Here is a 14,444-nt window from a genome sequence, read left to right on the forward strand (position 1 = left end):
TACTTCAGGTGCCGCACGCTTTGATGAGTTGGGAGAGCGGCCGCCTCTCCCCTGCACTGCGTCGTGTAGGCCCCAAGCCTCTGATCTACCGATCCAGCGGTCATACGGGTGTGTGGGATATCATTCTGCTCCCCAGCTTTGGTGTCGTCGAGTAAGGTAAGTTGGGGTTCAGGGTCTGGGATTTTCCCCCCGTTTTCCGCTTTAGATCAGGACCGGGCTCGGGAGCTCACAGATTTTGCGTCTAGTCGGCTCCCCGGTCAGGCTCCGCCCTGAAAAATATGGGCTTTTTAAAAAATATTTTTGTTTGAATGGACAGCAAAGATGTTCTCTAATGCATCCATTGCATTTTGGTGTTAGAGTGGTTAGGAGGTGCCCAGTGAGAGAATGCTTTATACGAATCAAATTATAGTAATCATTAGTTGGTATTTCATGCTCAGTTATTAAATGTTCATATGTTTTGAATTGGGAACCCTCTAAAAAAAAGTCTACTACCTTTAGATTTTTGTTGTAATACCACTTTATCTTATTCATATCTGGGATGTTGTTTTCTATTATTTCTATAGGGGTTTGTTTTATTATTTTGTCACTTAATCCAATGCTAGTCTTCAGTTTGGACTAAAAGGATGGTCAAAGTTCCATTTAGAATCATCCAAGATTTTTTTTACTACTGCATTATATATCCATAAAATATTGTTATAATTCTTAATATCCAATATTTTTTCCTCAATCATAAACCAATCTTCAAATCTAGAAGAGTGTGAGTGAATAGCATGTAGATGCGTCAATGCATACATTCTACTATATAGCATCATGTTGGGAATGCCCATACCCCCACTAGATTTGTTTCCATATAATATTTTTTCAGATATTTTTGGTTTCTTGTTTAACCAGATACATTTTTCTACTGCTGTTTGAAATTGTATACAGAAATAGGATGAAGTTGAAGTGGGATTACTCTTAAGTTATATAGCCATCTGGGTAGTACGTACGATTTAATAACATAAAGTTTGCCCATCCATGATATGGGTAATTGTTTCCATTCTCCCAATTTTTAAAAAAAGATTGTTTAATAAGTCTTGGTAATTCAGAACAATTAGATGTAAAGGATCCTTTGCGATTCTAATCCCTCAGTAATCAATGCAATTCTCTTTTCACATAAAAGGGAAATTGTCTTAGTGAAGTCAATCTATTTTCACTGATTCCTACTGTCATCGCTTGTGATTTGTTAATATTGAGCTTATAATTAGAGTATTCCTCAGATCCTTTAATCTCTTTTAAAAAGGGCTTCTACTGAGGTTTCAGGGTATGTTAATGTCAGCAGAATACAATGCGCATAGAGACTGGTCTTGTTTTCCGTGTCGCCAATAGAGATGCCCATAATCTCTTTGTTGTTTTAAGGTCATGATGTAGAGAAGCGGGGCCAAATGACATCCCTGTCTGGTACCGTTCCTGATTGTAAACCACTGGGAGGAGAAGCCTTGCCCAACTACCTTGGCTGTTGGATCTGAGTACAAAGCCACAATTAGTTTTAAGAGTTGATTCCGGAAAAAAAACACCATTTATATTAAAGTTTTTTTTTTTTTTTTCTGTATGTCCCATCTGCCTCTTTGCGATGAACACCTCACTGAGGGTTTTTTTTTTGTTTTGTTTTTTTAAATCATAAAAAAGTTGTGTTTATCTTAGGTGTACATATCTTGTCATATTTTAGGTGAATGTAGACAACTTTGTTTGGGTCATCACATTGTAGAACTTAAGTAGAATGCTGATAACAAAAACAAAATCAAATTCCTTAAATCCTTGAATTGTTTGAACCTTTCAGCCACTGTTTGTAATGAGAACTAATGGAAGAAGCTACAAATCTTTGTGATTTTAAGCAAATCACTACACATTAATGTTTTTTTATTTGTTTTGTTTTCTTTTATCATACACTTTTGTGAAGCGGGATATGCATCTATTATATATATATGTATATGTATATGTATATATATATATATATATATATAGTTCATCCATCTGCCACAATTCTGGTTAGAAATCTGATCAATGTAATAGATGAATAAGCTTTATTTAAGGAAGTCAAAATCCTTTAATTGATTACTGATGAAGAGGAGTCAGCCTTAAAACTGTAAATAGGGAGAGAAAATTTATTTATTCCTTTTACACACACAATTAAATTTTTTTAAATTTTGTATAGAAGTAGAGATGATCGAAAAAAAGATGACCGGTCTCGTAAAAGAGAATATGACCGGAATCTACCTCGACGAGATTCATACAGAGACAGATACAACCGGAGACGAGGAAGGAGTCGCAGTTACAGCAGAAGCCGAAGTCGCAGCTGGAGTAAGGAGCGGCAACGCGATAGAGACAGAGATAGAAGCCGATCAAGGAGCAGAACACGGAGCAGAGGTACTTATTTTTGTGTACTTTATTCTGTGTATATTGAAGGTTTAGTAATTGACTTCACAATCCAGTTCAGTCCATGCACATACTGCAATGAAGGAAGCGAAACCTTTTATCTGCGTCCAGAAGAGTCGGAAGCACCTGATTAGGAACTTTTGTTTACTTGACTGAGATGCAGTCCAGGAATTGTTCATTGTCTGAGAGTGTCAGTTGATCACTCTCAACCAATGAAGCAGAGCTTTCAGCTCTCTGAAGGCTATGGAAGCAGGAAGGGACATCCATAGAACTCCTGGTAAGAAGTTAAGCTTTTCTAAAACGGTTTACTTATGTTGAGGAGGCACCAGTGTACTCCTTACACCATAACCACTGCAGTGTGTTGCAGAGGTTTTTGTTCTTGGAGTGTACCTTTTATAAAACCCAAACATTGTCAGGTGTGCGTGATCAATGAATGCTCATACTTTGCAGTATTTTTTAGCAGATGCCCTGCCAAAAATGTGCATGGAAGTGCTGGAAAGGTAAGTGCCTTTATACATTTTTCTGCAATACTTACTTCAGTAAGCACTTCCATAGCGTTTTTAATGAGGGTGAATGGTTGTGGAAGTATCACTTCCTGAAAAGTGGCTGTTACAGTTTGATGATAAGACTGTCAGTTAACCAAATAGAAATGCAGACAACTGGGATAAATAGTATATGCAGTCGCTGCCCTGCTACGTTGCTACTTCAGCATTAGCATTTAAGCCCACAAAACAGTGTTCAACATGCAACCGTAATAACATTAAGACTTTACCAAGCAGTATTTTGTTTTTAGCAATTTGTTATAATTTTGTTTAACACAAACTATCTGAAACTTTTATAGATAAAGAGTCCGGCAAACCAAAATATGAAGTTGAAAGGACAGAACCCACAGATAACAATTATCCATCGGGATCTTCTGTACCCCAAATTGCATCAGCACATTATCCAGTTCCAACACTAAACAGCACTATTACAGTTATAGCACCTTCTCACCATGGAAGCAGCACAACTGAAAACTGGCCAGAATTCCATGAAGATCAAGTTGACCACAGCACATATGGTAGACCTCCAGTACCCAAGAAAAGATGTAGGGACTATGACGGTATGTTTTTCATTTTTCCTTCTTTTTAGTAGTAAAATGTAATAAAATGTCACTTGTTTGTTGCTTGATATAACTTTTATAGTGCCCTCTCTTTTCACATAGCAATTTGCTTATTATTTGTACATAGCGTACATGCTCAGTCAGTTAGAAATCAGAGAGCACTGAGCTGCTGATGTGACTCTATCTGTGACCTTTCCGTCTGACATACTATATAGTTAAAAAGAGGACAATGGTTGCAGATGGAGCTTTTTGACTGAGCTATACTGTAAGTCTGTTTTCCAAAGACTTATGCTTGAGAAGGATGCAACATTTCTCATTTAAAGCAATTTTATCAGGTAAACATGGTTTTAAAGGAACACTACAGCTTTATGAACACAAACCTGTATTCCTAACGCTATAATGTCGTGCTACAGGTTGCATTGTGTCGTTAGTCTGTCCAACACCACACCCTGGTCTCCCCAATTGTACTTTGTCTTTTTGGTTTAGATCATCGGTGTAGGAAAACAAAAGCTATCTGGGTGTAAGTGCATTTAGCGACTGCCAATGTGACAGCCACTACATGTATGTTACCTTACCACGCAGACATCACCATTCATGTAAAATGGTAATATTTTCAATTGTAGAGGGAATCTACAGGGACGTCGTACCCAGACCTCGTCATGCAGATGAAGGGCCCTAGGTGCCTATAATATATAAGAACACAACTTCTAAAAAGCATGTAAATTGCATTTGTATCTAGAGTGTTCCGTTTAATTTTCAAATTTCCACTTGTTCAGTTCTGGGCACACCTGAAGAAAATGTAAGCTACATTACAAAGCAATGGAACTACGTTTTTTTGTGGCTTTTTTGCATTGCCGAAAGTTTCTATAGAAAGACACAGTTAATGCATTAAATAATGAATATTTAGTTGAAAGTTGCAGCAGTAAACAGTTCAACTTTCTTATTTCTAAACATGGATTTAAAATTGCGACTCTAATTTGTGTGGTCCTTTTGCAAATAATGGCCTAGCATCTCCAGAATTTACTCCTTTGATTAAAACATTTGTTTGGTGTGCAGCAGGGTATGTTTAGCAAGAACTATAATTATTTTCTTTGTGGTGGATTCCTTATGAAAGGTGCAATGTATAAGGGTTTTTCAGCTGCACATCTTTTTATGTCACTAGGAAAAGGTTATTTAGATGATACTTGATTGTTCCACAACTTTTAGCACATACGTTTAATACCCATTTTAACCTCTGCTTGAGAGATGCGGCATGATTGTCCTGTCTGGAATGTTACTTTTTCAGGGGCTTCTTATACTGAAGATATTACAAAGCATACCTCAATCAGTTATTTTAAGTTTTTACCCCTTGTGTTTCTAGACAAACTATTTCTCTCCTAAATCATTGCCTGTTGATAGAATACAACTAACATTCCCACAGTAGTTACAGTGTTGACTGAACTCTCAGCCAACAAATGATGGGTCATATGGCCCATGCCCTTAATAAAACCCACATAAAATGAAGGTTCCCTTTTAGAAGAAAGGGCAGTATCTCCTTACAGATTGGTACTTACATCTGAAATTCCCTTATACGTGTTCCCTTATCTTCTTCATTCTTCTTTCCCTTACACACCTATAGTTAGCTGGCTGCCATTCATAGCAGATTTCTTAGTATTCTCAATTACATTGCTTGAATATAACTTGAGGGAATATGCAATAATATTGGATTCTGAAACTGTTTATTGTATTGCTACCACCTGTCCTTGTGTATTTGTATAACTGTCAAATCCTAATAAAATATTTTATTGGTAATATTACTTTTTTTCTTGTCTTTACAGCATAAGCAACTCATGTAAATTGTTCTGCTTTTTACCCTACAGAGAAAGGATTTTGTATGAGGGGAGATATGTGCCCATTTGATCATGGTAGTGATCCAGTTGTAGTGGAAGATGTTAATCTTCCAGGTATCCTGCCATTCCCAGCACAACCTCCTGGAGTTGATGTTCCACCACCACTAGGTCTTCCTCCTCCACCCTCCCTCTTAACACCACCACCTGTAAATCTGCGACCTCCAGTGCCTCCTCCAGGACCACTTCCACCCAGCCTACCACCAGTCACAGGTGCAATATTATTTTGTATTTTTTGTGTATCTGCATATATATGTGTTTAATTTGTAATCTGTCCCTCACTTGGTGTTGAGAATTGCCAAATGTTTGTCTATACATGAGTTTTCCATATGCCAATGAAATATACCGTAAGCCATTTTTTTACAAGACCCCTATGCTGGTCTGCTAAAATAATTGGTTCAACTAGGATTCAAAAGAAACAATTCCTTTTTTAAAATATACAGCTAGTAAAAAGCATAAAATACCCAAGAGTTTACTTCTTAGGATCTATACACCAATGTAGACACTCCTGTAGTGTCCAAAAGGCCTAACCATAATAATAACAACAACAACAACAACGTGGATGAGGTAAAAACTGGAAAATGTAATACGTATCCTGAGGTAAATGGGATCACAGTCCACTCTGCATGCACCAATACATACACAAAGAACATCTATCCCACGTGCAAGTGAAATATACTAGCCGTGTAAGGCTACTCCTCTACCTAGTATGGATAATGGATAACCATTGGGTTATCCAGACAGGTACTTAAAATATTAATATACAAGCTTTATTAATTAGGCTTATTTGTAGCAGTTTTGATAACCCTTTGTAGGTAAGTAGTGCACTGGAAAATAAACCAGTGTGCCAAGGTAGACAAGGGGTTAAATCATAGTATGTGTTAAAAACAAGGATTAACTAGAGGTTAAACCATAGTTCTGTCTGTAAAAAGCAGCATGTTAATAGTACCTTTGTTAGCCCTTGGTAGGTAAATAGTGCACTGAAAAAGTATACCAGTGTACCCAGGTAGACAAGAGGTTAAAACATGGTCTAAGTGTTAAGTAACAGAGATTGACTCAAGGTTAGACCATAGTACTATCCAAGTGAAGCATGAATAAACATAGATTGGATAATAGAGCACTTTAGTATATTCAGCTGCAACCTAAAATATCCCAATAAATAAATAAGTCAATTTCCAATGTACAGGAAAGCATTTTATCAAAACATGCCATGGCTCAAGATAACAAAAGCACAGTGGAGAGTAGAGGGAAACAAACACTTATAACTTTTCAAGCCAGTTGGCAATTCATTATGAAGTTCTTTTGAGTGGAAATTAATTTAGGTTATGTTGTTCCTAAACTTAATGTCAATGTGGTGGTCTGTGCCGTCATGCAGTGCTGAGTTGTAATGACCCTTGACTGCATAGACCGCTGTGCAGTAAAAGTGTCAGCAGGGGTTAAATCCTTGCTGGTTAAAAGGAATCCAAGGTATTTTGTGATACCTGAGGGTCCCCTCTGTCATCTGGGATCACAGTTAGTGGTCACAGACTGACATAAGCTATGAGCAGCATGGGACTACAACAGTGATGTGATAAACAAAGAAGAGTGTATAATCCCATGTCAATATCTTGATACAGCACTTAGTTAGGATTAAATTGTGTGAATTAGGCCTTTCCATGTACATAACTTAAAGACTGTTTGCCTTTAGTCTTAAAGGATGAACATGGGCTATATAAACCCTTGGCGCATCACCTTACAACTCTCGTTCTGGGAGAAGGTAGTGAATCTATTTTGAGTAAATTTTTCTTTTTTTACGGTTGGTGTGTAGAAATATCGTGTGTGTGTATATATATATATTTGTAACTATTTGATTTTTTTCTTTTACAGGCCCCCCACCTCCACTTCCTCCTTTGCAGCCATCTGGCATGGACGCACCTCCTAATTCTGTGACGAGCTCTGTACCTACTGTTGTCACAACAGGCATCCACCATCCACCACCCCCAGTAGCACCACCATCTCTATTCTCATCCGGTACCTATTCTAGAATACTTAAGCATTTTTATTGGGTTTACTAGTAATTTCTTTGCTCTAGTACATTTACACCTTCACTTCAGTTATTTAATGTAAAATTCAACATTTTCAGTGCTTGAAACATGTGCAGCCACATGTGTGAAGAAAACTGGTGAGGGGGATGGGAAGTAGGAGGTAGATACTGACTGAATAGGGAGGTTAGTTGTTTAATATGGGCTACTGGCTGTAGGGATTTAAGAGGAGAATAGGCTACGGACTCTGAGGGGTACAAATACCTCCCCTTTATTTATTTATAAATATATATATGTGTGTATGTGTATATATATATCTGTATTCACTCACAGCTGCTGTTCACGTACATACATCCAGAATCCACACGCACACTAGCCCTCTCCATACATACATATCTCCCTGCATTCACACACTGACCCACCCCACTCATTCAAACATTTATTTATTTTACAGTCCGGTATTAAGATCAGGAAACTTGTATAACCAACAGTTGGACAACCATAAACTATGAAGACAATATGAGATGAGCAGATATAATCGATTCTAGTGTCTCTCCATGAGTCGCTCAGTATTCCACATTCAAGGAACACTTGGGGTCAGGAACACAAACATGTATTCCTGATATTCTTGACACTATAGTGTTAACACCATCTGTCCCCACCTTTCCCTCATAAATATAGTAAATTCTTACCTTTACTCCAGTCTGCTGCTGCTGGCTCTGCCTCTGCTTGGCTGACATCATCAGAAGTGTTGATCTGAGCCAATCAAAATGCTTTCCTGGTGGAAAGCATTAGGTTGACTGAGCTTGTCATGAAGCCAGATCAGGAGCAGAGCCAGCACCAGCCAGACTTAGCCCTGGCCAATCAGCACCTCTTCATAGAGATGTATTGAATCAATGCATCTCAATAAGGAAACTTCAGTGTCTCCATTCAGAGGGTGGAGACACAGAATGGCAGCACTGCCCCAGTAAGCACCTCTTGTAGCCATCTGAGGGGTTGCCAGTGGAGGTATCCCTAGGCTGTAATGTAAACCCTGGCTTTTCTCTGAAAAGACAGTGTTTACTGCAAAAAACCTGAAGGGAATGATTATACTCCTCAGAACAAATAAAAAAAGCTGTACTTGTTATAGTGACTATAGTGTTTCTTTCACTATTGTCCAATTCCTGAAGCTTGCAAGAGGCTTACTGTTTGAAGTAAACATACACAGGGTGAGACAAAATTCAGTGTAGGGTTTGAGAAGACAACTTTTTTTATTTTTTTTGATTAATGAACCAATTTCAATGATATTACATACAATGAATGCTTAGCGTATGGAGATTTGCTGCCTCGCGAAGTCGGGCTCTTTCGATTGCATAGTTCATAAAAGAAGTCAATATTTGAGGCTCTAGCGCTAGAATTTCTACACAGATATTCTCTTTGATCTGCTGAAATGTACGTGGTTTGTTCATGTACACCCGCAATTTCAGATATCTGCACTGGAAGTAATTGTGAAATTACTCATAATGAATCTCCCAAGACTCAGTTATTACGTGTTCCTGCAAAAAAAATAAAATGTACTTATAACCAATAAGTTATTTACCTATCCTATTCTGAATTTTGGCTCACCCTGTATTAATAAGTATATGACTCTTTTATAAATATGCTGTAGCACCGCTGACTGTTTTATATTGTGATTGAATATGTTTATAGTCATTCACACTGCTTTTTCATTTTTATCTTTCTGTTTGGAACTAATAGCTATAACAGTACCCATTCCCTTGTTTCCCGAAACATATGAAACAGATGGGTACAATCCAGAAGCGCCAAGCATGACAAATACTGGCAGGCCAATGTATAGACATCGCGTGCATACGCAAAGACCTAATTTAATAGGTTTAACATCTGGAGACATGGACTCGCCTCCAAGAGGTAAAGTTGCTTTCCACTTTACAAAATTATGGGAGGGTTATATATATCTCAAAATACACTTTTATTGGGAAAAAAAAAAAAAATATATATGTGTGTGTGTGTATATATATATATATATATATATATATATATATATATATATATATATATATATATATATATATATATATATAAATAAAGTGTGTGTGTGTATATAAACACAAAGAAAGGCACACGCTGGACTTCTGTCAGGAAATTTCGTCTTTATTAATCACACTTGGGTTACATCACATCGACGTTCATCAGGATCTAGTTTTTTAACGCAGTTTTTGTGTAAAAAAATGCACAAAACCCCCTACCCCCCCCCCCAAAAAAAAACTATAAAACATATAAGCACTAACTTTGTCCACGATTTGTAACTAAGTGGATACTAAATAAGGCTTGACATACCCCATTTTGAATACCGTGTGTTGCCTACTTTTGCACTTGGGTTTTCCTCTCTATTTTTCTATGATATATATATATATATATATATATATATATATATGTGTGTTAATGTATGTACTGAAAGTAGTCGTATGGACTATGATGTAAAATCACATTTGAATTGCACTTGCGCTCTTGTGTGATAACAGTGATTGTACAATTGCACAAAAAATTTGACTGTAGGGGGGAGGGGGTGATGTGTCATAGTGGGGCAGATTTTATGTGGGGAGACTGTGCTTCCCTTTTGAGCCTTCCCACACATTTGTGTTTTTTTATTTGATTTGTTTTTTGTGAGCCTTTGTACAGTAATGGGGGCTCTAAACATCTCTCCCTGGTGGTCCGACGGACTGCCTGTGGAATGTGCCCTCTGGCTGAGAAGAGACCCCTCAAAATGTTAATCTCTGGTCCCTCGTGATCTGCCTCCAGCCTGTGCTGCGTGGACAGACTGAGGGGGAGCTCAGAAGATTAGGAGTTTAAAAGGTAGTGGTGGCTCTATCATAGGCAAAATCATTGCACACAAAATTTGTTTAAAATGAACTAATTTAATTTGCAATGCTTGTAATCATGTATACACAGATACAGGGTATGGGCGCAAACCCTGGCAATTGTGTGTACATGAGTACCGATGTAAAAGGGTTAAGCCTCACTCAAAGTCATGAGACATTTTGCATAAATTCTGTCCATGCAAGAGATACTACTGCACATGCTTTGCTGATTTCTGCAGGTAAGTATTTGAAATTTACTACACAACTGTGCTGCTGCGACACTTCCTTACATTTCTGTGAGTGCAATGATCGTCTGACATTTAGGATTCCAATGTAATATTTTTGGATAAGCTTTTCAACAGATTTAATATTGTTTTTATTATTTATATTTAATGCAAAATTAAAATTTACTAAAGTTTTTTCAAAAAATGGTTTAGTTAAAAGTTCATTGCTGATGTCGATATTACATTGGTTCCTCAATGATGAGGGTTCCTTGCAGCATCAGGCTGATAAAAGGGGGGAAAAACATAAGGAGGAAGTGTGTGGATATGTGAGAAGGTATTACCCCACTTCCTCAGCTTTTCTCAGTTTCATACACATTAGGTGTATGTGTATAGCTGAAGGATCCTGTCAAATAATAAAGGTAGGGATTAGTTTTTTTTTTACATATGCTTTGTAATCTATAAAGCAGTATTGATGTAAGGATTATTATGTTAAAAATTTTTTTGAGATGATAGTTGTCCTTTTAAGTTTTCTTCAATTGCTTTTGCGAACTTGTGAATTCAGATCAGTTTATTATAGTTGGACCTTCCTTTTCTGTTCTGTTTTAGTCTGACGTGTTTACTTTTCCACGAGGCTGTCTTGTTAATGCTGTTTTTATGTGCTTATTTTATATTACCCGCTATTTTGACACTCACTCTTCTGGTGCGAGCATATTTATATTCTATCTTTTTATACTATCTGCTGTGCTATTACTCCTGCTTCACTAAATTAGCCAGTACTCCGGAATAAAGCAATTTTTTTTTCAGATTTTGTGTTAATCCAGGTTAAATCTTTTTTTTAAGGGTCTGGGCACTCCAATCACCTTTCCCTGTGATTTCCCATAAACCATAAGGTCCACTGATAAATGCGAAAATAGTTTGTATTTGTTGGGTCAGACATTAACAAAGCCACTTCTATGGAAGAAAGCCTACTGGTGTTCCACATTAAGGATGTACCAGCTTTGTTAATGGAGATTCTTCACACTCTGAAACTTGGATTCTACCTCCAACCGATCTCTATCTAGAGGAGTATTTGAAATGATTTTCTTTAAACCACCTGTCCATTCTTGTTTCTTTCCAGACCCATTTATGCTCTGGGATGGATAAAGAATTAGAACTAATTCCTAGTGCCTGAACTCTTGACAGAAGATTTAATTGTGTCATGTTGATCCCACCATACAGTCTCTTGGAGCTACTGTCCTCAGAGCCGATAGTATTTCTTTCTACAAACTCAATCCTGCCCCATAATCAATAGTTATTTCTTGGCCAGTCTTTTAGAGACACATCAATTGCCTAAGCTCTTTGCGTAGGTTACGCTCCACTTGGATCCTTTAATACCTCCTCCTTTTTCCTCAATGCTTATTATTGCTGTAATTTGCTAAAAAAACAAAAACAAATGCTACTTCTAGAAGCCCACCATATCTCTGACTTTCTGTGGCTTTACAGGTAGTTGTATAATGTGTACAGGCTCCTCTGTTGCTTAATATGCAAAAGCCTTTTTTTATGTTTTTCTCAATATTCTTTTTTTATTACAGTTCTTAAATGTGTTTTCTCCCCTGCTGACTTATTTTATATTCCTGTTGTTTAGTCTGTAAGATCATGGTCTGTATTGCATAGAAATTAGTTTTAATGTTCTACATATAACTCTATAATATGTTTGACTCTTTACCTGTAATCCTACTTATAAGTAATTTCATAATTTTTGTAAAGCTGTCTGGATATAGAAGAAATCTTAAATGGTTTGCTGTAATAAGCCACATGCAGAATAGAAACAAGGATAGAGAATATTATTACACATACTAGGAGTGTCCCTTTAAATAAGGTTATGTTCGGTCATGTTTTTGTGTGTAAAGTAATATTTATATCATTTTTGTGTACACTTAAAATACATTGTGGGTGTTTTGCAGAGAAAATCATCAGCAACAATATGAGGATTGTGGTAGATTCTGAATCCCGTAAAAGAAATCTTGCATCAGTGGAAACTGGAATACCTGCAAAAAAACCCTGGTTTGACAAGTAAGATTGATAAAGGATTACAAAAGCTAAATTTAAGCAACATTCCAAGCACTGAAACCTCCACAACCCACTGTATTGGTGCCAGAAGAGCTCTGGTGCTGTCAGAGCATAATCTGTAAAACTGTTTTAGGATGGTTTGACACCCACTTGGGTCCCACTAGAAGCCCAACACAGTTTCTAGTATTCTTGAGCTGGAGAAGCAGAGTACACATGTAGGCATTCTCATACACTGGCTTGGAACATTTGCTAAGGGCTTTTATCCAGTGAGTTAGATGAGTTTCTGTCTTGAACAAAAGTGACATGTGGCTTCTCCACCTTGTAGATGCCTGAAACAGAGTGGGCACCCGACAGGTCCCAGATAAATGCAAAATAGACAAATTGTTTATGCTTTCATTGAAATGGCTTTTAACGTTATTATCTTACAGATCAAACTTTAACAGAATGCCCAACACTGGCTTTCAGAAAAAGGTCCAGTTTTCAAATGAGAACACTAAACTTGAGCTACGACGAATACCTCCAGAGCTTAACAACATTAGTAAATTAAATGAACATTTTAGTAAATTTGGCACATTGGTAAATTTGCAGGTATGTATATTTTCATGAACAGCTTCTGCATATTATATTAAAAACTCAAAAACTTAACTGAAATAGCAGCCTCTTATTATTTTAAACCATAGCTTAACTCCAGTGTATACAATGTAAGGTGACACGCAATTCATTTAGTTTGAGTTTAATTGTTAAGTTGAAGTTTTTCTTTTATATAAGGTATTTGCCTTTTTAATCATACAAAAATAACATATCCAAATTGATTCTAAAGAACACTGTTCACTTGCAAACTTATTAAAGTAAGTATTTTTTTTTGTTTGTTTTCTCTTATACAGGTTGCTTATGATGGTGATCCTGAAGCTGCTCTCATTCAGTTTGCATCCAATGTAGAAGCAAAGAAGGCAATATCTAGCACAGAAGCAGTTTTAAATAATCGGTTTATCAAGATGTACTGGCATCGAGCAGGCCAGTCACAACATATTCCAGGCCCAGCCACCCCTAAGGTGTGTCCTCTTTCCCTAGAAAGCAATATGGAGCAAAAAAGTGCAATGTATGTAATTGCACCTATTTGTTAATAGTAAAGAAAAAATCCTTGCTAAAAACAAACCGCATTAAAGAAACACTACAAGCATCATGATCACTATTATTTATTATTATTGATATTTATATAGCGCCAGCTTATTCCGCAGCGCTTTACAATAAAAGGGGAATTTATGTGACAATATCAAAATGTAACCGGAACAATAGGTAGTTGAGGACCATGCTCAAACGAGCTTACAGTCTAGAGGAGGTGTGGTATAAAAACACAATATGGAAGGGTATTGAGAGAGACCGCAAATAGACATGGTGGGAGAGTAGCAGAACTGGAGGTGAGAATGGTCTGACAGGGATGTTCCAAAGGAAAGGAGCCGTCCCTGAGAAGTCTTGCAGGCGTGAATTTGCAGTAAGGGTGCGAGCAGCAGACATGAGTAGGTCACCAGTAGAGCGGTGAGAAAGCGAGAGGGGGCATACCTATGAATCAGTGAAGAAATGTAAGAGGGGCTAGAGTTGGTTAGAGCTTTATAGTTAAGGGTTAGTATTTTAAATTGACACCTGTAAGGGACAGGAAGCCGGTATAAGGATTGACAGGAGAGAAAGATCCGCCTGGCAGCAGCATTCACCACATATTGTATGGGGGCAGTACAGCTTCTTGGTAGACCAATTAGAAGAGAATTACAGTAATCGATGCAAGAGATAACTAGAGCGTGAACAAGCTCCTTGGCAGCATCTCGCGTAAGAAAGGGGCCTATGCGGGCAATTTTTTAAGTTGGAATCTACAGGTTTTAACAACAGACTGGACA

General features: G+C 37.3%; 1 protein-coding gene across 4 annotated transcripts in view; it reads left to right on the forward strand.

Moving 5' to 3' along the window:
* Window positions 1-14,444, forward strand: part of RBM26 (RNA binding motif protein 26) — a 68,023-nt gene that overhangs the window by 27,785 nt on the left and 25,794 nt on the right. For 2 of the 4 annotated variants that reach the window (XR_010083984.1, XM_063425819.1), the window contains exons 6-13: window positions 2,195-2,406; window positions 3,257-3,517; window positions 5,377-5,616; window positions 7,270-7,413; window positions 9,162-9,332; window positions 12,450-12,558; window positions 12,984-13,143; window positions 13,440-13,607. Coding sequence is in view for 3 of the 4 variants with exons in the window: in XM_063425819.1 (XP_063281889.1) it covers window positions 2,195-2,406; window positions 3,257-3,517; window positions 5,377-5,616; window positions 7,270-7,413; window positions 9,162-9,332; window positions 12,450-12,558; window positions 12,984-13,143; window positions 13,440-13,607 (1,465 nt within the window). In the remaining variant the exon portion in view is untranslated. The remainder of the gene's footprint in view (window positions 1-2,194; window positions 2,407-3,256; window positions 3,518-5,376; window positions 5,617-7,269; window positions 7,414-9,161; window positions 9,333-12,449; window positions 12,559-12,983; window positions 13,144-13,439; window positions 13,608-14,444) is intronic. The other 2 variants (XM_063425817.1, XM_063425816.1) reach the window with 2 other exon arrangements.

This window comes from Pelobates fuscus, chromosome 1, assembly GCF_036172605.1.
Source record: "Pelobates fuscus isolate aPelFus1 chromosome 1, aPelFus1.pri, whole genome shotgun sequence".
In the NCBI taxonomy this organism is placed as follows: domain Eukaryota; kingdom Metazoa; phylum Chordata; class Amphibia; order Anura; family Pelobatidae; genus Pelobates; species Pelobates fuscus.